General features: G+C 35.1%; 1 protein-coding gene across 2 annotated transcripts in view; it reads left to right on the top strand.

Annotated features, from left to right (window-relative positions):
* The window catches only part of Pde1a (phosphodiesterase 1A), a 286,140-nt gene that overhangs the window by 232,583 nt on the left and 29,720 nt on the right, over positions 1 to 23,837 (top strand). For both annotated transcript variants that reach the window (XM_048345137.1, XM_048345138.1), the window contains exons 3-8: positions 613 to 795; positions 5,261 to 5,327; positions 8,120 to 8,236; positions 9,421 to 9,561; positions 17,309 to 17,409; positions 22,855 to 22,980. In XM_048345137.1, the coding sequence (XP_048201094.1) occupies positions 613 to 795; positions 5,261 to 5,327; positions 8,120 to 8,236; positions 9,421 to 9,561; positions 17,309 to 17,409; positions 22,855 to 22,980 (735 nt within the window). The remainder of the gene's footprint in view (positions 1 to 612; positions 796 to 5,260; positions 5,328 to 8,119; positions 8,237 to 9,420; positions 9,562 to 17,308; positions 17,410 to 22,854; positions 22,981 to 23,837) is intronic.

A 23,837-nucleotide genomic window follows, 5' to 3' on the forward strand; every position in this document is an offset into this window, starting at 1 on the left:
AAAAAAATTTACTCTTTATCTGATTTGTGTAACAGGAACCCCTCTGTTCATCACTTTTACAATAATAATAAATGAATAAAAATAATGATGTTGACATCTGAAAGACTGTTCACAGTATTTAAGTTATTATTTTCCAAAATGGAGGTAAATTTAGTTGGTGAAATAGCCACTGCAAATGACTTTCAGAATGATTGAAATCTTATTCAAGTAACCTATACAGAGATGATCAATATAAGATAGTTATACCTTCAACACTTTTTCTTTTTGTCCTAGTTACTTCCTTTAATGGCATAAATGTAGTGATAAAATATCTCCTCTATCATTCTAATGTCATTCTAATCATTTGAATGGTAATCTAATGTTATTAATAACCAATACACCTGATTTGTATCATTGTACATCTGTATTTAGAAGCTGCAGCTATTCTAGTCTATTGTTTTTGTTATTGCCTTCAGAAGGTAATCAACTTGAACAACTAAGAGCTGTACAAGAGGGTAACACAGCGTTGTTAAATAGTGTTCATATTAAGGTATATGTGCTATTTTAAAAATCATGTTGCAATGTGTGCTTTCTGTATTCTTCCCAATGTTTAATCTGTACATATGTTTGCAGAAGGCTGCTGGACACTGAAGATGAACTCAGTGATATTCAGACCGACTCTGTCCCCTCAGAAGTCCGGGACTGGTTGGCATCTACCTTTACACGGAAAATGGGGATGACTAAAAAGAAACCTGAGGAAAAGCCAAAATTTCGAAGCATTGTCCATGCAGTTCAAGCTGGCATTTTTGTGGAAAGGTAAGTAAATTTGTTTGTATCTCAACACAACAAAATCTGAAAGTTAACAAGTATGTTCATTTGGTAAAGCTATGAGATACCTATATTTTACCTACTGAGGAAAAGGGCATCTTAACTATAAGCAGCAAGAAAAGTTGTGGGAGTTTATGATACATTTACATGTTTAGAAAAAGAAAAACTTTGTCCCAAATGCTTTATATTTTAATATTGAGTTGACTAAGACTAAAGGCTTTTTGTTTCACAAGTAATTCTAATGGAATAAATAATCTATAGCAAAAGCCCGCAAATATTATCTATAATTGATCAAACCTAAATATTTTAAACTTTATTGGTGAGTCTAGAGGTGTTTAACTTTGCTGTTAAAAAGACGTCACATAAACAAAGTGGTGGTTGTGTTCTAATAAAATTTGATTTCAAAACACTAAAAAAATTAAAGACATAAATCAATGATTTCTTCTCAAGAATTTGTGAGGGATCATGAATCATATATGGTATCAATAAAAGCTAACTGTGGTCCAGTGATCCATGGAGGGTTCTTTTTTTTTATTATCAAATTGAATTACAGAGAGGTTACAGTTTCATACATTAGGCATTGGATACATTTCTTGTACTGTTACCTCGTCCCTCATTCCCCCCTCCCCCCTCCCTCTTTCCCTTTCCCCTCCACCCCCCACGAGTTGTTCCGTTGTTCAGTTCATTTTCATCAAACAGTTTGTAAGTATTGCTTTTGTAGTTGTTTGTCTTTTTTTACCCTGCATCTCTCGATTTTGGTATTCCCTTCCAATTTCCTGGTTCTAATACCAGTATACACGGTTTCCAATATACTCAGATAAGATACAGAGATAGTGTAGGTACAACCACAGGAAGGTGATAGATATCATCAATAATAGAGGCTACAGTTACATATGGCACATTGAAAGTATTTACAACTGTGATATAACAATCGTTTCCATAACATGGAGTTCATTTCACTTAGCATTATCTTATGTGTTCATAAGGGTGGATCAGGAAAATGTGGTACATATACACAATGGAATTTTATGCCTCTATCAGAAAGAATGACATTGCCCCATTTGTAAGGAAATGGAAGGACTTGGAAAAAGTTATGCTAAGTGAAGTCAGCCAGACCCAAAGAAACATGGACTATATGGTCTCCCTTATAGGGAATAATTAGCACAGGTTTAGGCAAGTCACAGCAGAGGATCACAGGAGCCCAGTAGCTATACCCATGGAGGGTTCTTATATTTGATTTATGTCATTTTGGTTGCTTAAGAGAAAATGAAGTATAAAATTATTGGTTAATAAAAATATTTTGTTATTATGGAAATGAGAACATTTTCCTTCTAAATAACCTTTATTAAATAACCTTGAATGACAATTTGAGAGAACTTAAGAATTTTTGTCAATATAATCTCCCTTTAACAACATAAGGAAAATGGTTGAAATTGTAATGATGCTTTGTATCCCTTCAAAAAAGGAGAGAGAGCTAAATGGTGAAAAACTAAAGCCATTCCCTTTAAAATCAGGAACAAGGCAGGGATGTCCACTCTCTCCCCTGCTCTTCAACATAGTACTAGAATTCCTAGCCAGAGCAATTAGGCAAGAAGAGAATATAAAGGGGATCCAAATAGGAAAAGATGAAGTTAAACTTTCTCTCTTCGCAGATGACATGATCCTATACCTAAAGACCCCCATAGACTCTACCCCCAAGCTACTAGAGCTGATCCAAAACTTTGGCAAAGTTGCAGGATATAAAATAAACCTTCAAAAATCAACGGCCTTTCTCTATGCTAACAACCCAAAGACTGAGGCTGAAATCAGGAAAGCAACTCCTTTTGCAATAGCCCCCCAAAACATAAAATACCTAGGAATAACCTTAACCAAAGAAGTGAAAGACCTCTTTGAAGAGAACTTTAAAAGCTTGAAAAATGAAATTAAGTCAGAACTAAGAAAATGGAAAAACCTCCCATGCTCCTGGATTGGGAGGATTAATATAATCAAAATGGCAATATTGCCAAAGGCTATCTACAAATTCAATGCAATACCCATTAATATCCCAACACCATTCTTTAATGAAATAGAGGAAGCAATCCAGAAATTCATATGGAACAATAAAAGACCTAGAATAGCAAAAACACTCCTAAGCAGAAAGAACAGTGCTGGAGGAATTACAATACCCAACTTCAAGCTGTATTATAAAGCTATAGTAATAAAAACAGCTTGGTATTGGCACCGGAACAGGCCTGCAGACCAATGGAACAGAATTGAAGACCCAGAATTAAACCCACAGAACTACGCCTACTTAATCTTTGATAAAGGAGCTAAAACAATTGTATGGAAGAAAGATAGCCTCTTTAACAAGTGGTGCTGGCAAAACTGGCTCAACACATGCAACAAACTAAAACTAGATCCTTATATATCACCCTTCACCAAAATCAATTCCAAATGGATTAAAGACCTTGAAATCAAAACAGGCACCCTGAAAACACTAAAGGAAGGAGTAGGAGAAACACTTGGGCTCCTTGGCACAGGACAGAACTTCCTTAACAAAGACCCTGAAAGGCTACAAATCAAAGAAAGGTTGGACAAATGGGACTGCATCAAACTCCAGAGCTTCTGCACGGCAAAGGACATAGCTCTCAAGATAAACAGAAAGCCCACAGACTGGGAGAAGATCTTTACCGGACATTCAACAGACAAAGGCCTCATCTCTAAAATATATGCAGAACTAAAAAAATTACCTTCTTCCAAAACAAAACCGCAAAGAACCAATAGCCCCCTCATCAAGTGGGCTAAAGACTTACAAAGAAACTTCTCTGATGAGGAAATGAGAATGGCCAATAGACATATGAAAAAATGCTCTACATCACTGGCCATAAAGGAAATGCAAATCAAAACAACATTGAGATTCCTTCTCACCCCAGCAAGAATGTCATATATCAAGAAAACTAATAATAACAATTGTTGGAGGGGATGTGGCCAAAAGGGAACCCTACTTCATTGTTGGTGGGAATGTAAACTGGTTCAACCACTCTGGCAAGCAGTATGGAGATTCCTCAGAAGCCTCAATATAGAACTCCCCTATGACCCAGCAGCCCCACTGTTGGGTATCTATCCAAAAGCCCACAAACAAAATCACAGTAATGCCACCAGCACAACAATGTTCATCACAGCACAATTTGTCATAGCGAGAATCTGGAACCAACCCAGATGCCCCTCCATAGATGAATGGATCAGGAAAATGTGGTACATATACACAATGGAATTTTATGCCTCTATCAGAAAGAATGACATTGTTCCATTTGTAAGGAAATGGAAGGACTTGGAAAAAGTTATACTAAGTGAAGTGAGCCAGACCCAAAGAAACATGGACTCTATGGCCTCCCTTATTGGGAATAATTAGTACAGGTTTAGGCAAGCCATAGCAGAGCATCACAAGGCCCAATAGCTATACCCTTAGGAACACATAAGATGATGCTAAGTGAAATGAACTCCATGTTATGGAAACAAGTGATATATCACAGTTGTAACTACTTTCAACGTTCTATGTGTATGTGTAGTTTCTATTATTGATGATGTTCTTGTATCACCTTCCTATGGTTGTACCTACACTATCTCTGTAATCTTATCTGAGTATATTGGAAACCGTGTTTACTGGTATTGGAAGTAGGAAATTCAAAGGGAATACCAAATTTGAGAGACACAGGGTAAAAAAAAGAGAAATAACTACAAAAGCAATACTTGCAAAACTGTTTGGTGTAAGTGAACTGAACACCTGGGGGGGGAGGGAAAGGGGGGGAGGGAGGGGGGTATGAGGGACAAGGCAACAAACAGTACAAGAAATGTATCCAATGCCCAACGTATGATACTGTAACCTCTCTGTACATCAGTTTGATAATAAAAATTTGAGAAAAAAAAAGGAGAGAGAGAAAGGGAAGAAGAAAGGAAGGACGGAAGACAGAGAATGAAAAAATCAAAAAGAAAATGAAAGAAAAAGAGAAAGGAAGGACGGGAGGAAGGAAGAAAGGAAGGAAGGAAGGAAGGAGAAAAAAGGGTAGAATAATTTATGAAGGGAACATGGTCATGATATTCAGTTTCCAGTCAATATTTGAGCTTGTAAATGTACATTAACCACAAATACACTGCTATCATCTATATGGTTTCATGCAAGAAAGTGCTCTTTAAATATGCAAAGTACTCCCCATCTCTTAATTAAGTGAAATCTAGAGAAAAGTATACTTACATGGAAACTAAAATCACTTTCCAGCATGTTTGCAAGTATACAAAATGTTATTAATACCTGTCACATTGTAGACAGACAACAGGTGGCTATAATTATTGTCACTACAAAGGGAATCTGTAGCTAACGTTACTAGGTGAACAAGTCAAGAATAATCTTTTCCCTTATTTCTAAACATAACGTTGAACAAATGAGGTTAAATATGTGTATGTTGGTCTTTCTTAGGATGTACAGAAAAAGCTACCATGTGGTTGGCTTGGCATATCCAGCTGCTGTCATTGTAACATTAAAGGTAACATAGTTTTAATTATTCATTTAATTCATTTTTTAATTTATAAAATAGTCATTAAAATCAGCTTAAGCCAATGCAACATTTATGCTCACTTTACCTTATGTTGGATATGAACCTTACAACTTGCGAGGGGGGAATGGGGGGGTAAGTGGGAGAAAATGAGAGGTGGGATACCAATGATTAAAAACAAATGTACTCATTACCTTACCGATGTAACTGAAAACCCCTTGTTCATCACCTTTTCAATAAAAATAAAATTAAAAATAATCATCTTAACCTTAATATGGAAGTAGAAGTCTTAATATGCCTGGGAGGAAGTAAGTCTTTGCCATGGTCTACATATTGGAATTTTAAATTTTTTTAACCATTCATAAAATATAATGCATCCCAAGCCATGAGGTACATGACATTTAATTTGCCAATGTATTTATGTGCTGTCTTTATCTTCATGTTTTATTTAGGTGGATTTACAATTCCATTTAAGATGGCACTATAACTTGTCAGGATATACACATTTGTTTTCAAGTATTATGGCAAAACTAAATTCATTATACAAGACATGTTCTAGTCTATGTTGAAATGACAAAAATTATATAGAAGAAAATTATGTAGAATTTAGATCTGAGAAAATGCAATATACAAGGCAAAACTAAGAAACAAAATGAAAAAGAAATTGATCTATGTCTTTGGCTTTTCCTGAAACCAGCCAATTCGGAGGATATAAAATGGCAGCAATGAGGGTTGAAACTGAAATGAAGAAGTTGTGTCTCCTCTCACTTTGTGTGTTTTTAGGGACATAATTATTCTAAATGTTACCAGACACTTTGTCAGCTCTGCCTTTTAAATTCCTTATTTCTTTCTGTTTCTCAGTTTGGTTGTGGGAACTCTACTTTGCCTTCTAAAACAACTTAAAAGCATCCAGTAAAGCAATTGGGTTGTTTTATTCTGATTTATTATACTCTTTAACTATGTTAGATTTATATTGCTTATGTTTGTGTTTCAGTTTTCCTTTTAGAGTCCTCTTCCTTTATTTTGTTTCTTAGTTGCATATTAGATGTAAATCTTACTAACTTAAAAAGCTATCATTTTTATTGGATGCTTTTAAATATATGTTTCTAAAACAACAACATAAAAAAACAATGTCACTGAAGTGTCACATAAGAGTATACTAATTACTCCATTTTTTGTGACATGCATTTCCTATTGAACTGTGTTAAATTTGCTATGCATTTCTTGTTATTTGTTTTTAAATATTTGCTAAAAAACTAAGATATTTTGTTAGACAAGAACATAGTAGATTTTTTCAAGTGTAGTTTAGTTAAAACTTGAACAAAAGTTTGAAAAAAGGAAATTCCTCCAAGGTAAGAATATTATAATTAAGTAATTTATTATCTGAGAAAATTGTCTTGTTTGTTATCAGTCTGATAGCATCTGCAGTCATTTACAAAAGTAATTCATCCTTGTTTATGAAACTCCCCTGGACACAGAGAGATGACCCCTTACTGAGTTGGAACCCCCCTCTACCCTGCCGCCCCCCAGGTGGATTTGTAAATAGCAGTCTTAAAGTTCTGAACTAACTCTTCCATGTTCTCTTTGGAATTTGATAAAAGATTGGTTGGCCTCCTTTGAGCTTTACACATTTTCCTAACAGAATGTTTAGAAATGAGTTTCAATTTAAAAAGGAATAAAGTAAGTGTTTGGGTATCCAGATAAAGACAAAAGTAGGAATTTAACAATGGCATACAAATACAGCAAAAAACATTCCATTGCTGATTGGCTCCAAGTGATTAAAACTACCATTTGATGCTCATCACTATTTCTTTCAAAAGAAACACACTTAAAGTAATGTTTTGGGATATTATTTGATCAGATTTCATCAGTCTAGTTTGCTGTGTAATATTACATAGCATTGGCTCTCAGAAGAAGGTTAAAAATGTTAAGTAATGAAATCCAGAACACTAATTTATTTAAATGCAAAATGCCCATTTACTCCTCAGTACTAAACTTGCTGTATAAACCTTAGAATTCCTTTACTAAGAGCCCAGGCCATCCTTAGATTCCTAACATAATACAATACTTAATTGTAGCACCTAAAATAGTACTTCTTTCCATTTTTTAAAAGCAATATTGTGATTTAATTGAAGAGGTTAGGTATTTGCCTGTGGTGGTTGGATATCTCTGCCTTGTTTGCCACTGTTCCTGTACCTGGTTTTCTACAAGTCTTCCCGTTCCCTAAAGGAAAATTTTACTATATCCTCTTCCTCAGTCCCAATATCCACTTCTTTTTCTCACTGTCTTGTCCCCTAAGAAACACATAAATGAGGTAGCGTAGGTCAGAGTAAATGATCAGCAAGTATACACTCTACCTCTCATTGTATAAGTATCCTAGAAGAAGACAGATAATAGCAAATCCTTAAACCAACTTACCAATTTGGAAACTCTTTCAAGCAATGAAGTATTTGAGTAGGTGAAGAAAACTTCCTCTATCCTCATGTAGATGTCATGCATTTTAAAATGGGACCCATTCTGGGATTATGTCAGAAACTGGCGGCAGTAAAGATAAAGGCCATATTACAATATGATCACGTATATTATATCAATTCATTCAAGGATTATAACCTAACACGTGTGGCCCTGTCACAGTATATTCTGGTAAAATGTAGTTTGATATGCTGACATGAAATATCACTTGCCGGATGCACAAAGCCTAATCCTTCAAATAGTTCTCCACAAAATTCAATAGAATTATATAATGCTCTACTGAAAGTATTTATTCTTTTTTTTCCCTATAGGATGTTGATAAATGGTCTTTTGATGTATTTGCCCTAAATGAAGCAAGCGGAGAACATAGCCTGAAGTTCATGATTTATGAACTGTTTACCAGATATGATCTTATAAACCGCTTCAAGGTCAGAGACATGGAACAACAGTAAAATGCTCTTAAAATGAATTGTTTTAGATTGTTTCTAGTTAGCAGGTCACAGACTAGGAAGGTAAGTGGAACTATTCTCTACAGCTCACAGACCTATCTACATATCCATTTAGAACATCAGACCAGGAGAGTCTATCTATGTAAAATGCTGACATCCCCTCACTTTTATGTAGAACATGCATCAAGAAACTGGAAACTATGGCCCTAAAGAATGGTAGCTCCTCAGTGTTCCTCAAATACTGAATGAACTTTGTTGGTAGCATGCCTGCTTTCCTTCCTTCCTTCCTTCTTTCCTTCCTTCCTTCCTTCCTTCCTTCCTTCCTTCCTTCCTTCCTTCCTTCCTTCCTTCCTTCCTTCCTTCCTTCCCTCCCTCCCTCCCTCCCTCCCTCCCTCCCTCCCTCCCTCCCTTCCTTCCTTCCTTCCTTCCTTCCTTCTTTCCTTTCTTCCTTCTTTTGAGAAAGCATCTCATTATGTATGGGAATTCAGGCTGTCCTGAATTTTCTATCCTCCTTCCTCAGCTTCCCAGGTGCTAGGATTATATGCATGTGCTAACCATTGTGGCATACTGACCCACTTTTCCTAAGCTGAAATGAATGAGATTTAAATTACTTCATTTGGACAAATCTAATCAGTAAATTTGATCTATACTTTTGAGCAATCTGCAGCTTATAAATCAGGGCATTTTACAACTAGAAAGTCCTGAAAGTTATCTATTTCAATCATTGTACTACATGTAATAAAACTATTGGTCTTCTATTTAATCATAATTCAAACTTTTTACTTTTTAAGACCTAACCTTAAACTAGGAGTACAGTCTAAGTGGTAGAGTGCTCATTGGAGCCTGAGTTCAATTCCCGTTGTAAACAAACCAATAAAATAACCTCTGGAAAATACAACAAGTTGTAAACTATAAGGTATGGGAAGGCTGTTATTCCATATCGATTAAACATTTGAAGTTTCAATCTTTCTCAGGATTGAAAACTATCATGTTAGTGATCTAAATGATGAGAATTTTTTGAACAATCAGATTCAACTTAAAAGAAAAACAAACTTCTGTCCACATCAGAGTCATCAATGGGTCTCATCCTCAAATGCCCTGTTCACATTTATGTAGTCCTGTGATTTTGGCCAAAATATAACCATAATACTTTACTTCCACAGATTCCTGTTTCTTGCCTAATTTCCTTTGCAGAAGCTTTAGAAGTTGGTTACAGCAAGTACAGAAATCCATACCACAATCTGATTCATGCAGCTGATGTCACTCAAACTGTGCACTACGTAATGCTTCATACAGGTATCATGGTAAGAAAGCCTTATGACTGAAGATTGCTAGTTGGAAACACCAGATTCCATTCCCCAAAGTGATCAATAATAGTATCTCATGAACATAGTATATGAAATAACTATTTCGATGTGAGAGTTATTTATGATATACATATATTCAGTCCAATGTCCTGAGCAATTTAATTCAATGAGAAAGAATATTTAAAAGTAAAAGTAAATAAAAGTATATTAGTATTACAGCAGTTCGACCATTCCATTTTTCTGTATGTAAATTCATTTTCCCATTGGGATAAACCAAAAAGAAAAAAAAATACTAAGAAAAAGAAAATGTGAAAAAGTCTTTTGAATAAGTTTTAGCATTTTCTCTCTTCCTTCACTTTTCATGTTCTGATAAATTAATATCAAGAACTGTTCCTCTCTAACTTATATTGCTAATCACAATCAAACGCTTATAAGCATTTGGAGGAATTATTCATATAAAAATTTCCAAATGCTTAGTGGCAAAAGTGCTTGCCTCCTACACATGAAGCTCTGGGTTCGATTCCCCAGCACCACATATATGGAAAACGGCCAGAAGGGGCGCTGTGGCTCAGGTGGCGGAGTGCTAGCCTTGAGCAGGAAGAAGCCAGGGATGGTGCTCAGGCCCTGAGTCCAAGGCCCAGGACTGGCCAAAAAAAAAAAAAAAAAAAAAATTCCAAATGCTGTGCTCTTTGAATCTGAATGAGTCAATGGATACATGAATACATAATTAAGCAATATACATCCCCAGAGAGCAGTGAGTATAAGACAGGACCTAAGAGAAGGCTTGGAACTTTCATAATCTTAGAGCTAGGGATGATTCTAGAAGGAGAAAAGGAAGGAGCAACCCAATTTCTAAAGTTAAGATTGATTCAAAGGGAAGTACACCATGCCAATCCAGACTGAGAGAATGACATAAGAAGATGCCTGCAAGTGGAATATTTCACCAAATCTCATTCTCTTCATTACCTAACTGCTTAGATTTTAGAAACCAAACTCTATCTCTTGACACAAGCCACTGACATTCAAATGTTTGTAACCTGTTCCTTTGAGACCCGTAATTCTTTGATAGTACATGATTGTACATGAGCGAAGGCCAAGTAAATCACTTGGGTCCTTATAGAACCCCAAAGATCACACCTGATTCTCCAAAGCTAACATTTATAGAAAATTATCATCATCATGGGACAACAACTCTGCTATTTACTATACATAAAATATTTGCAATGATTCATCCAATGGGTGTTTTATATGGTAACCAAAGTTGCTTACCATATAAAGTTGTTTACTATTCATTTTTCTTAACCTCTTAATAAATTACACCAATCTGTATGTGATGTGCTGAGGTTCCATTCCCAACTCATGTTCCAATTTATCTACTACTCAAATACATATACACACATATATATGTATATGTACATACACGTGTATATATGTGTATATGTATATGTGTGTATATATATATATATATGTAAATCAAGGAATGGATGATGAAAGGATGAATGAGTTAACTAGCAAAACAGTTAATACCAAAACAGCCTAAAAAAGTAATCTTTCACTGGGCCTCAAGAGTTTGTGGAAAAATAAAACAAAAATAAAAATCAATCCCAACTAGGAGGCTCTCACTTGGGATTTGTCACATGCTCATAGTGACTAATGCTGAGGATGTCACTGGGGATGCTATCCATAGGGCTCAGTCTTCTGGCCCTCAGTTGATGTGGCTTTCGGCTGGAAGCCGAGCTAAGAATTTAAGATTTTTTTGTCAGTCATGGGGCTTGAACTTGGAGCCTGGAGCTCTGTCTCAGATTTTTTGCTCAAGGCTACCACTCTATCACATTCAACCACAGTGCCATTTCCAGTTTTCTAGTGATTAATTGGAAATAAGATTCTCACAGACTTTCCTGATCTAGCTAGCTTTGAAATGGCATCCTCAGATCTCAGTCTCATGAATAGCTAAGAATTACAGGCTTGAGCCACTAGCACCTGGAAGTATTTTTTTTAATTTTGCCACATTTCTATAACAAATAGCCTATGACAAAATTACAAAGTAATGCTTTTAGAAGAAAAGTATTATATTTAAGCTTCTTCATGCTTCTCTTTCTACCACATATGCATTGCATATACCTACTGAGAAATTCTTCTACAGTGTTTTGAATTTTTTAAGGTTTTGTTGTCATAGCTGATTCAAAGACTTTGATTTATTTGGTTTGATGTGTGTGGTATGTCACTACTATGAAAACAGGGGGGACCTGAACACTGCTACTACTGTGAAACCTACAGCAATTTGCTTTGGTATCTTCCTGCTTTGAACCAGTTGCTTTGTGCTTTCTAAACCCTTTGTCCTAAATCTGACAATAAGGTAAGTTTTCTTTCAAGTGTGGGTCAATTTTCTCTGTCGTAATTTGTATGGCTTTCAAAAAGTTAACTAAAAATGATAAGCTTAAGTATCATTCTGAAATGGGAGCTGAACTAATTAGGCTTCCTCAGAACAAAATGAAGTAGAAAAGCAATGCCTAGCTTAGTATTACAAAAATATTATTAATTAGGAAGTGACATACGAAAATAAGTGCTATTTCAGGCTAGAGGTACCCACAATTCATCACCTTATAATACATTCCAACTCAAGTGCATTTATTTTGTTTTCATTTTCTTGCTACAAGTACAAAGAAAGCCAAATAACAGTCTACTATTTTAGCTCCAGAACCTTTGGTTTGAAGATTAAAATTGAAAAGATGGAGAGAGTATCATATTAGTGTGTAAACAGAGACATTCAAACCCACGATGTGGCTTTACCCTCAGACTTCTAAGAAAGAATTATTGTAGACCATAATTAGCCATTCCCTCCTCCCTGGAACACTTGAAAATCTGGCCCTGAGGCCACCATTTCTCCAAGTGAGTTCACTCCATTTCAAACTTTAATGAAACTACCCTTGTTTTAGTTAAATTGGGATACCAACTTGTTTCTGATTTTATTCTTCCTTTTGCAAAAGTTTGTCAGTGGGCTCTTCATTTATCCATTAGTTTGGCTGTTACAAAAATAGTCTTGATGGTAGACCTTTTGCTTCATCTAAATGCATCAGAAAAATGCATTCAAATGAAAGAGAATATAAATGTTGAAAGAGAAGACAGAATGAATTTACCAATTTGCAGATATTTTTTGTTCAAATGAGGTTATACTGCCAACCTGACAGTTTTTGCAAAGTCATTTTAACAGGCTTTTCTTTCGATGAAATGGTAGAGGTAGGTGAATACTCATTTTCATACATATGAATATGTTGGTTCTTTAGGAACAAAAAGCCATACAGGAGTATTCTTTAGCTAAAGCCTGTCAGTATTTTCCCACCTATTAGGTTTGGTGTGGAGAAGATGAGGTCACTTCTTTTAGTGTTTCAGTTGATGCCTTGCTATTTCATGATGGCCTTGATGGTGTGACATTTATGGTACACTATTGTAACAAACAAGCACTTTCAGCTGACTAATGCAGCTTGTCACCTGAGAGACCATTCTCTGATGACCATTCACTGAAAGGGGTTGAGATGAATCCATTGTCATTCCCTTCGTTAATGTCATGAAGAATACTCTCAAGACTGAGTTGACAGAGACTTGGTGCTGATACAGCTGCTCACCTCCTCTCCTGTAGTCACTTGATTAACTTGTCACCCTGTGCCATAGTGACAGTGATGGGCAGAAATTCAGACCATTTGCTAAAGAGCAAAACTTGACTCAATTCTTCCCAGCTATCTCCAACTGTCTCTAAATATAGAATTATCAAAGAGATTTGGCCACAGAACACTTGTGTTTGAGGCTTCCTGGCTCTGTTTTCTCTAATACTCTCTTTAAAAGAGTTGGCTTGTATTTTATTTCCTTTGGATCTTGTGGTCTACTGACTATGCCCCAAAGCAGTTTTCTATACTTAAAAATGACTCAGTCTTTCTCTGATCTAGACTGTGTCATCATTCTGAAAATTATGTGAGAATTCTTTTTTTATAAATGGCTTCTCATGCAACAATTAGGGAGAATGGGGAGTGTGGGCTTAGGAGAGCACCAGACATAGATTTGAGACCATACTCTTCCACTTTGTAATTTATGCACTGTCTACTTTTTTCCCATTGTGAGTAAAGTGAGGGTAGTAGTACTGGCCACCTTATAGGATGGTAATGAGGGGTCATTATATTATATTTGTAAAGCACCTAACATAGGGCTTGACACCCAGTTAATAACACCCTATGATTAGTTAGAATACACAAAGTTTCTATTCTGGAAAACGATAACAAACCACCTGGGCCTATTCAGAGGGAAAGAGGTAAAAATTGTTTAATCCCATAATTTCAGGTTAAAGAAGTTATTAATTATACCATTTTAGGTAGACCAGGAACCATGATGTCAACGTGAGTTTTAATCTGAAATTCATCACACACCAAGCATACTTTATCACACATAATAATTCAGATATAAAAATTATATCTTAAAATATTACATTTTAAATCACAGCTCTGTAAGCTTTTCCCCTTAATCTATCCAGTTAGAAATTCTGTTTTGAATTTCTAATTAGTTAAAAATTCTATTTTACAATTTCTAATTAGTTAGAAATTTTGTTTTTGTATTTCCAAATTTGGGTCTGTTCTTAGAAAAATGTATAGTATGTTGCTTCTTTTGCAGTCTACAGAAGGAAGAGAAATCTTGGAATCAAATAAATTATGCATGAATTCCTGTGTGTTATCAATTGCCTTTGTAACCTTTGGCCTGTGGATCCAAATCTTTAGGAGTCACTTTTGTTATTGCCTGACATCAAGAATAATGCTATTTACCTAGTAAATGGTAAACAGAATGGTTCATGTTAGTTCCCTCTCCTTCTCAGTTATCAGCAACAATAATTGCTCTTCCTGATACATATTATAGACTGTACATTTTAGAGAAAACATCCTCCAGGGCATTGCTTTAGGCAATATGCAGATACCTTTTGGATGAAACTTCTCATTTCTGTCCACTGGGAACCCACTGAGTCTCAGTTTTTACTCCTTGCTGGTCTAGGTTGGAAGGGTGAAGTAGTTCACTCTCACATACTCTCTAGCTTGTCCTTAGGATTTATTTTAATGTTCACAAATTTAAGATCCATTTTCTGAGTTATATGTCTGTTTGACATCAGCATAAAATGAATCCGCAGCTAAATGCTAACCATCAGTCCCAAATTCTCCTTTTACTAAACAACAACACCTCTTTCAGTTGTTAAAGTTTGGTGCATCTCCCTTCCCAAAGTATTCTGTAATATGAACTTAATCACAAAACAATGGCATGGCACTAAATCAGTGAGGTTTATAGGGGAAGTTATAATTATGGGAAGATAGATTAATTAGAGAAAAATAGGAAATACGTTTATAATTAATTTTGGCAGCTAGGAAGATAATTTTAAACACTCATGATCTAATCTCTAATAACATCCCATTTCTAATTTTCCCTTTGCACTTATAACTTCAATATTTGATCTTATTACAGTAGAGATATATAGCTGTTCAAACTAGTAAAATCTACAAATCCATAAATAAATATAACCAGTAGAAATACTTTAAGAAAATAGGTGGTATTTTCCCCCAGTATATATTGTTTAATAAAAGAATGGGTTTGTGGGGTTATTAAAACTGGTTTAATTTGATTCCTGTTCATTTCATGGTGTCTGATTCCACACTTTGAACAGGAACATTTAGATTTCATATCACTTCAGTTCATAATACAGGCCATTAATGTGGTCACCTACTCTCTATTTTTAAATAACACAATAAACACAGCCACACATAGAACAGCTGGTTATATTAGCTCCATTTGTTTGAAACAGTCATTTCTGCTCTATCCACCCAAATGGGAAGTATTTGTACAATCAGTTAAGATATGTGCACTGTCATTTTCCAGACTGAATGCCCTAAACAACATGGTTCAATAAAATGTAATTTATTGTCATTTATTTAACCACATGACAAGGCTGCGGTGAGAACAACACATATGTTACCTGTTAACTTTTAATAAAAAGCACAGAGGAACAATCACTAATTCCATGTTAATTTTTCTGAGTATCAATAGAGATTTAAAAATCAGAAACCTTCAATCCCAAGTCTCTTTCCACAGCTCCCACTTCCTTTTTCTCACGGACAATTTATAAAAACAATCCAATAAATAGCAAACCCCTGATACGTATCCAATACCACAATAAGCTCTGTGAAAGAAGCAAAGATGAATGAGATGATGCCCTTGACAACTCCGAAATCAAGAGTTGTCACTTTCTCCATTTGACACCCTATTGCCTTTTTGACAAATTTATTAACTATAATCAATCTTTTCAGTAATCTTCAATCCCTTTTCTACTTTTTTCTCAAATTAATGAAGACAATTTTATTTTGAATTGAAATTATTGAGCTGGCAAGACCATGAAACAACTTGACTTCATGAAGTATCTATTGCACATGATTAATAGATACAAAGGAGGAAGAAATTTTACTTCAAATAAATACGATATTGTATAGTCTTTTGCATGTTGGGTGCCCTGAAAATACTCTTTATAACCAATAGCCTCTCAACAAGTGGGCTAAAGACTTAAAAAGAGACTTCTTTGATGAGGAAATGAGAATGGCCAAGAGACATATGAAAAAGTGCTCTACATCACTGGCCATAAAAGAAATGCAAATCAAAACAACATTGAGATTCCATCTCACCCCAGTAAGAATGTCCATTAGCAAGAAAACTAACAATAACAAATGTTGGAGGGGATGTGGCCAAAAGGGAACCCTACTTCATTGTTGGTGGGAATGTAAACTGGTCAGCCACTCGGGGAAGTGGTATGGAGATTCCTCAGAAGGCTAAACATAGAGCTCCACTATTACCCAGCAACCCCACTTTTGAGCATCTACCCAAAAGAAAACACTAAAGCTACCAGCACAACAATGTTCATTGCAGCACAATATGTCATAGCTAAATTATGGAACCAAACCAGATGCCCCTCAGTAGACGAATGGATCAGGAAAATGTACATATACGTAATGAATTTTATGCCTCTATCAGAAAGAATGACATTGCCCCATTCGTGAGGAAATGGAAGGACTTGGAAAAAATTATACTAAGTGAAGTCAGCCAGACCCAAAGAAACATGGACTCTATGGTCTCCCTCATAGGGAATAATTAGCACAGGTTTAGGCAAGTCACAGCAGAGGATCACAAGAGCCCAATAGCTATGCCCTTATGAACATATAAGATGATGCTAAGTGAAATGAACTCCATGTTATGGAAACAACTGTTGCATCACTGTTGTAATTATACTTTCAACATGCCATGTGAAACCGTAGCTTCTATTGTTGATGATCCTCTTGTATCCCCTTTATGTGGTTGTACCTGCACTATCTCTGTATCTTATCTGAGTACATTGGAAACTGTGTATACTGACATTAGAACTAGGAAAGTGAAAGGGAATACCAAAATCGAGAGACACAGGATAAAAAGACAAACGACTACAGAAGCAATACTTGCAAAACTGGTGTAAACCAACTGAACAACTCATGGGGGGGAGAGGAAAAGAGGAATGAGGGAGGGGAGGAATGAGGGAGGAGGTAACAAACAGTACAAGAAATGTATCCAATGCCTAATGTATGAAACTGTAACCTCTCTGTACATCATTTTGACAATAAAAAAAAGAAAATACTCTTTATGAAAAGGCAGTGTGATGACTCCTTTATAAAGCTGATGGACTCTTTCTTTATTCTCATAGCACTGGCTCACGGAACTGGAAATTTTAGCAATGGTCTTTGCTGCTGCTATTCATGACTATGAGCATACAGGAACCACAAACAATTTCCATATCCAGACAAGGTAAGCACAGTAATGTAGTCACTTTTACATGATAAAATTGAACATTTATTTTTCTGCCTACTTCAAGATGTTTTTAACTGAGATTCTAGTAGAAATGAGGGTTAATGGATATTTAGTAAGATTCCTTAAGTTGTAACCATGTAAATTAGCTTCTGCTTTTCAAGGAACTTGTATGTATTTTCTAGTGTATTTCACATGGTTATAGAAATATGTAAAACAATTTCTCTCTACCCAGAAGTTACACTGTGAAATATCACTCAAGTCAGGCATCTATTCAGTTAAATAAATCTTACAACAAATTGTCTAAGGTTTATACCATTATATATTTTTGAGTAATAATACTGCACTTCTGAAAAATAATCCAGAGATCAAAGAAATCTCATTTGCAGGCTTGTATGCAATATTAAATTTAAAATAATTAGAAATTGAGATTCTTTCATTATGTTATGATGGCCTTTTTTTGAGTCAGAACTCTAGAGTGGGTATATATTAGTTAAGATTAGTGTTTAATCTCTCTTTATAGGGTTGATAGACTTTGACAAATGTGAAATGTCATATTTCTGCCATTTTGGTATTTTACACAATTGTTTTACTGCCCTAAAAGCTCCTCTGTGCTTTGTGGATTCAATTCTCTCTTCTTTTTCTATTACTTCTGGCAAGCACTGACCTTTTTAATGTCTTACTAGCTTTACCTTTTCCAAAATGTCATGTAGTTGAGAGTATGTAGTATATATCATTTTCAAAATGATTTCTTTCATTCAGAAATATATGCTTAAGGTTTCTCCATATTTTCTGATGGCTAGGTAGCTCATTATTTCTATTCCTGAGTAATAATCCATAGTATAGATCTACCAAAGTTTATCAGTTCACCTAATGGAAAAAATCTGGATTGCTTCCAAATATTGGCACATATAAAGAAAGCTACTATAAAAAAGCATGTGCAAGTTTTTTTTTTTAATATGGTTGATTCATTTTGACTCATTTTATTTTCATTTGTTTTGTTTTGTTTGTGGCAGTACTGAAGTTTGAATTCAGGATCTGGCTGTTATCTCTTGGCTTTGTTGCTCAAGCATGGCACTGTACTACAAGCCACATTTCCCTTCCACCCACTTTCAGCTCTTTTGTTTGTTCTTTTTTCTTTCTTTCTTTTTTGTGTGGTTCTGGTCCTTGGGCTTAACCCCTGGGCCTGGGTGCTATCGCTGGGCTTCTTTTGCTCAATGATAGCACTCAGCCACTTGAACTACAGCTCTACTTCCAGCTTTTTTGGTGGTTACTTAGAAATAAGAGTCTCACAGACTTTACTATCTAGTCTAGTTTCAAATTTCAGTCCTCAGACCTCAGCTTCCTGAGTAGCTAGGAATACAGATGTGAGTCTCCAGAGCTCAGCTGCACCTCCAGCTACTTGGTCGTAAGAGTGAGGCAGACTTTCCAGTTCTGGGCTGGTTTGAACTTCAATCCTCATGTCTCAGCCTTCTCAGTAGCTATGTTTACAGGCGTGAACTGCCGGTAACTGGCTCTTTTCGTTTGTGCAATAGAAATATATGAAGAACCAATTTCCAATTACAAGAAATTACTGTTTTTGATGTGCGGAGTGGAGAGTTTATTAAAAATTAAATACTAGAAATTAGAGATTTAGAGGTTAAAGCAAAGGTGACAGAATTCTATGCTATAGATCATTTAGTATAAATTCAACAGAAAAAGAAAAACCAAAGTTATCTAGAGCATAAGTGATCTGTGCACAGACTTAGAGTCAGGTGACATCAGTGCAGGGCTGAAGCACTGAGAAGAGAGACAGACTCTCAGTCCAATTACTGACATAATTCTTCTCCATAGCCAGAGACAGTCTCGTGGTGGGTCCAATCCTCTATAAAATGAAATGGAATGGGTTTACACATCTGGCCTTTCCAAAGAGATGGAGAAAGGATTGAAATTTATATATCCAGTGAAATATTGGTGAAGTCTATCTGTCAGCCCCTATTATGGAAGAAATCCAAGTGCTCAGAGTGACATGGAATGAAAGGAAAGGGAAAGCCTTGTAATTGAGTTGTACGACAGAAATGCTTTTTATGAAGCTCGACATATTTGCCGAGTATTGAGAGTTGCTTTGCTTTTATTTTTGTTAAGCATCAAAGGAAAATATTATGCATGTTGTTTTTGTTTATCAAAAGCTATTTACATCCCAGAATCGTAATGCAGATTTAATTAAAGAGGGATCTAAGCTGACAGTACAAGACCATAGCTTAAGAGGTTTGATAAGAGAGAAAGTGACTAGCCATCAGTAATTCTTGTACTTTATAAAAAACTGAAGACAGTGGACTGGCTTTTTCTAAAAAAAGATGCTATATTACATCATCAGGTCTAATATTCTCCTTTGTAAATCCTCTTATCTGGAGAAATAGTCCTAATTACTCATGCTCTGAGCTGTAGTGAAGGGGGAGCAGGACGAGGAGGAGAATGGACAAGGGAAAGCAAGATATAGACCAGGAGAGAGAGGGAAAGGAGGAGGGAGACAAGGAAGAACAAATTATTTCTATTCTATTTTATATTAAGAAACAATCAACAATAATGGGAGAATCTGATGTATCACTTATTTTCTTATATTGTGTCTAATAGGGTCAGCTATTTCACTACTTCTATATGAACTTGAAAATTATGTGAACAAAAATATTGTTATGACAAAACTTCAACAATATAATGTGATTTAACTTACGTGCTTTCCATTTTGTCAAGGGAAAAATACGGTTGTATGTCACTAATATTAATAATTCTATTTTCCTTTATATTATTCATTGTTACTTGGAACATACAATGCTTTTCTAATATGGTAATTCATTTATTGTATAATGTAAGATGAATGAATGGTAATTTAGAACACAAGGCAATGCTAGATTTGAGTTCAATAAAAATATTATAGATGCATGAAATCCTTGGAATTGTAAATAAATGGAAATAATTTCATCGTGTGAACAGAAAATGTCTAGCTGTATGTTACCATGGATACAAAATGTTGCTTAGAATCTTTTTCTTTTCTTAGTAGTTAAAGACCATTTCAACCATTAAGACCATGCTGTATTCTCAGCTCCTTATTGGATTTATGAGAGCGACAAAGCCATGTCCATTTTGCTAAACTTGAAGCACATCTGTATTTGTTTGTGAGGTGGAGAGATAGTGAAATTTGGAGCCAAAGGAAATAATAAACATGACAAACCTGGTATAGTTACATTTCAGTTATAAGAGGCAAATGAAATTATTGGAAACTCCTAATGTTTCCTATGATCTCAGCATACATTTGGGAATATACAGGGTATTTTACTCAAGCAGCATTTATTTAAGTATTTCTTAAATAAGGATTATGTGTGAGCTGGAAACTGGCAGCTCACATCTGTAATTGTAGCACCTTGCAGGGTTGAGATTCACTTCAAACTTCAGTACCACTAAAAACTAAAAGAAAAAAATCTTTTTTTGCTTAATATAGTTTTTTTCAAATCATTCCATTTCCTAATGAATGGTAACCCAGACCCAGAGAAACATAGCTTGCATGGTTTTCCTCATTTTTAATTTCTAGAATGTGCTTATAAATCTACAAATAAACATACAGGGTAGAAAACAAGGGGTTACAAATGAATTAACTGAAGTGCAATAGACTCTATGGAAAAAACAGATAGTGTCAATCTTTAAAAAGACTAAATCAAACCCTAATAAAATAAGTACCAGAAAATGGGTACTTGCAAGAGTGGAGGGTTTGGACAAGGGAAGAAAGATGAATGGACAGGGAAGTGGGAAGAATACAGGCAAGAATTCATTCTATATATCACAGAATTGAGAAATATAAGGGAAGGAGTATGCTGAAGAGGCGTGAAGATGTTGAAGTGATGACACAGCTCAAGATGCATAGTACACACAAACTGCTTTGTTAAATGGCAAAAAAAAAAATCAACATAACCTAAACTATTAATAAAAGCAAGGGAGCTGGAAATGTGGCTTAACGGTAGAGTGCTTGCTTAGCATGCATGATACCCTGGGTTCAATTCCTCACTACCACATAGAAAAAGCTGGAAGTGACACTGTGTGGCTCAAGTGGTAGAGTGCTAGCTTTGAGCAAAAAGAAGTCAGGGACAGTGCTCAGGCCCTGATTTCAAGCCCCAAGACTAGCAAAAAAAAAAAAAAAAAAAAAAAAAGGAAAGAAAGAAAAAGAAGAAGAAAGAGAAAGGAAGAATGAAAGAAGGAAGGAAGGACGGAAGGAAAGAAAGAAAGAAAGGAAGAAAAAAGAAAAGTGTGGGAATAGGTAGAGTGCGAGAGTGGGAGGGGTGGTTGAGAATGTTGAAAGAGATGACATTGATCAAGATGCAATGTATTCATAAACCACTTTTTGAGTGGCAACTCCTTTGTGTGACTCCTTAAAGATAACAAAGAAATTTTAAAAACTTTGATATATACAAGGTATATAACAGGACAGTGAGAAAATACAGATAGCTACTATAAGGAAAATACAGATGGCTACTATAAGGAAACAAATTAACATTTAGCTCACATACAACCCATCTTTTTGCTTATTTTTAGTGGCAACTATGGTTATTTCTTTACTTTGTACTTCCCTACATCTCAATATCATGGCAAGTTCTTGGTTATAATTAGGAATCTTCCCATTGAAAGAGCACTAAATAGTAATGAGTGAGGAAGTTTTACACATAAGAGCAAATATATCTAGCAGGAAAAAATATGTGAGAGAGACTGGGTTTAGGACCCAGGGTTGCAAAATCACTACAGGTTTTAACTTAACTTTTGTTTTATGCCATATTTCTGGGACCTACCTACAATTCACAAAGTTACATGAATGGATGGCTATTTTAAGACATTGAAAACTCCTGCCTTCAAGATTTACTATGTCACTGCAATAATGAAGACTGTGTGGTATTGCTGATAAATACAATTGAATAAATAACTTAGAAATGGATCAAACAAAGTTTCAGTCTTTGACAAAGAATTAAATAAAATATAGTGAAGCAAAAGCAATCTTTTCAATAAGTAGTGCTAGAAAAATCAGAAATTCTTATGCAAAATATAAGCTATATGCAAAGGGTTGTAGGGAAATAAAATTACTCTGTATAAACTGTAATTTTATGTACATGTTGTTATACATTTCCTTGAACATAGAACAGCATAGATAGACTATGGACTTTGGGTGATGATAATATGTAGGTTTATTAGTTATAACAAGTGAAAAACTCTGCTGGAGATGTTCATTAAGGTGAACCAGGAAATCTCTGTACTTTGTGCAATTTTGCTGTGACCCTACAGCTTCTGAAATATCATAGTTACAAAACACCGTACTTTCATAATTTTATGTATTAATGAATTGATGGAGTAACTTGAAACTTATCTCTTCTAAGTGCTCTGAAGTCTAACGAAATCCTCTCTCTTTGCCATGTTGTTTTGACTTCCTAGGTCAGATGTTGCCATTTTGTACAATGACCGCTCTGTCCTGGAGAATCACCATGTGAGCGCAGCGTATCGACTGATGCAAGAAGAAGAAATGAATATCTTTGTAAATTTATCCAAAGATGACTGGAGGTGAGTTTCAGAGGAAACTTGAATGATGTTTAGTTTCAGGAAGGGAATAAATTAAGAGATTTTTAGTGATAAAATTGGATGAGAACCCATGCCCGTACCATGTTACAAATTCTATCATTGTTGCCTAGATAAATCTCAGGAGGATTAGGAACACAAAGATTCCATTCAGGAGCTAGTCATTTGCAAAGAACTGAGATATTTCCAGGTCAATTCTATGTTCCTACATGTGGGTAAGACCACAGTAAATATTTTTAAGATATATAAGTATATACTTCTACAATGAAACTGCTTAAGTAATACTAATATCTATTCTTACAAAAATTCAACATTTTATCATCATACTCAATTTATATTTGGTAAAGCAAATTACAGAAACTATTTAGAGAAAAAATTACATATTTACTCTAATGTCTCAAGTGCAAAAATCTTTCATTTTCAAATAATGTTTTCTGTCTGTATAAATAGACATATCTATCAATCTATTTAGATATTCAGATATCCCAAGTCAGATATACAGAAATTCAGATGTTCCAAGCCATCTATTTTCTTTAAGTAAATCTAGATAATAGATAGATGGATAGATAGATATAGACAAGGTAAAATATACTTAAAGCCTTGTTTCCATACTTAACAAAAACCCGAATAAAGTCAGTAAATGGATCAGGGTTTTGCTCATTTTTATATTCCCAATTACTCAAGATTGAGATGTAAAGATCACAGTTTGAAACTAGACTAGGCAGAAAACTCTCTCATGCTCTTATCTTCAGTTAAAAATGGGAAGAGAACCATAAAAATGGTGAAAAAAGGATAAAAGGTGAACCAGTGATACTTACAAGACAATATGTTGTAATTGGAGA

The sequence above is a fragment of the Perognathus longimembris genome, chromosome 4 (genome assembly GCF_023159225.1).
Source record: "Perognathus longimembris pacificus isolate PPM17 chromosome 4, ASM2315922v1, whole genome shotgun sequence".
Classification (NCBI taxonomy): Eukaryota; Metazoa; Chordata; class Mammalia; order Rodentia; family Heteromyidae; genus Perognathus; species Perognathus longimembris.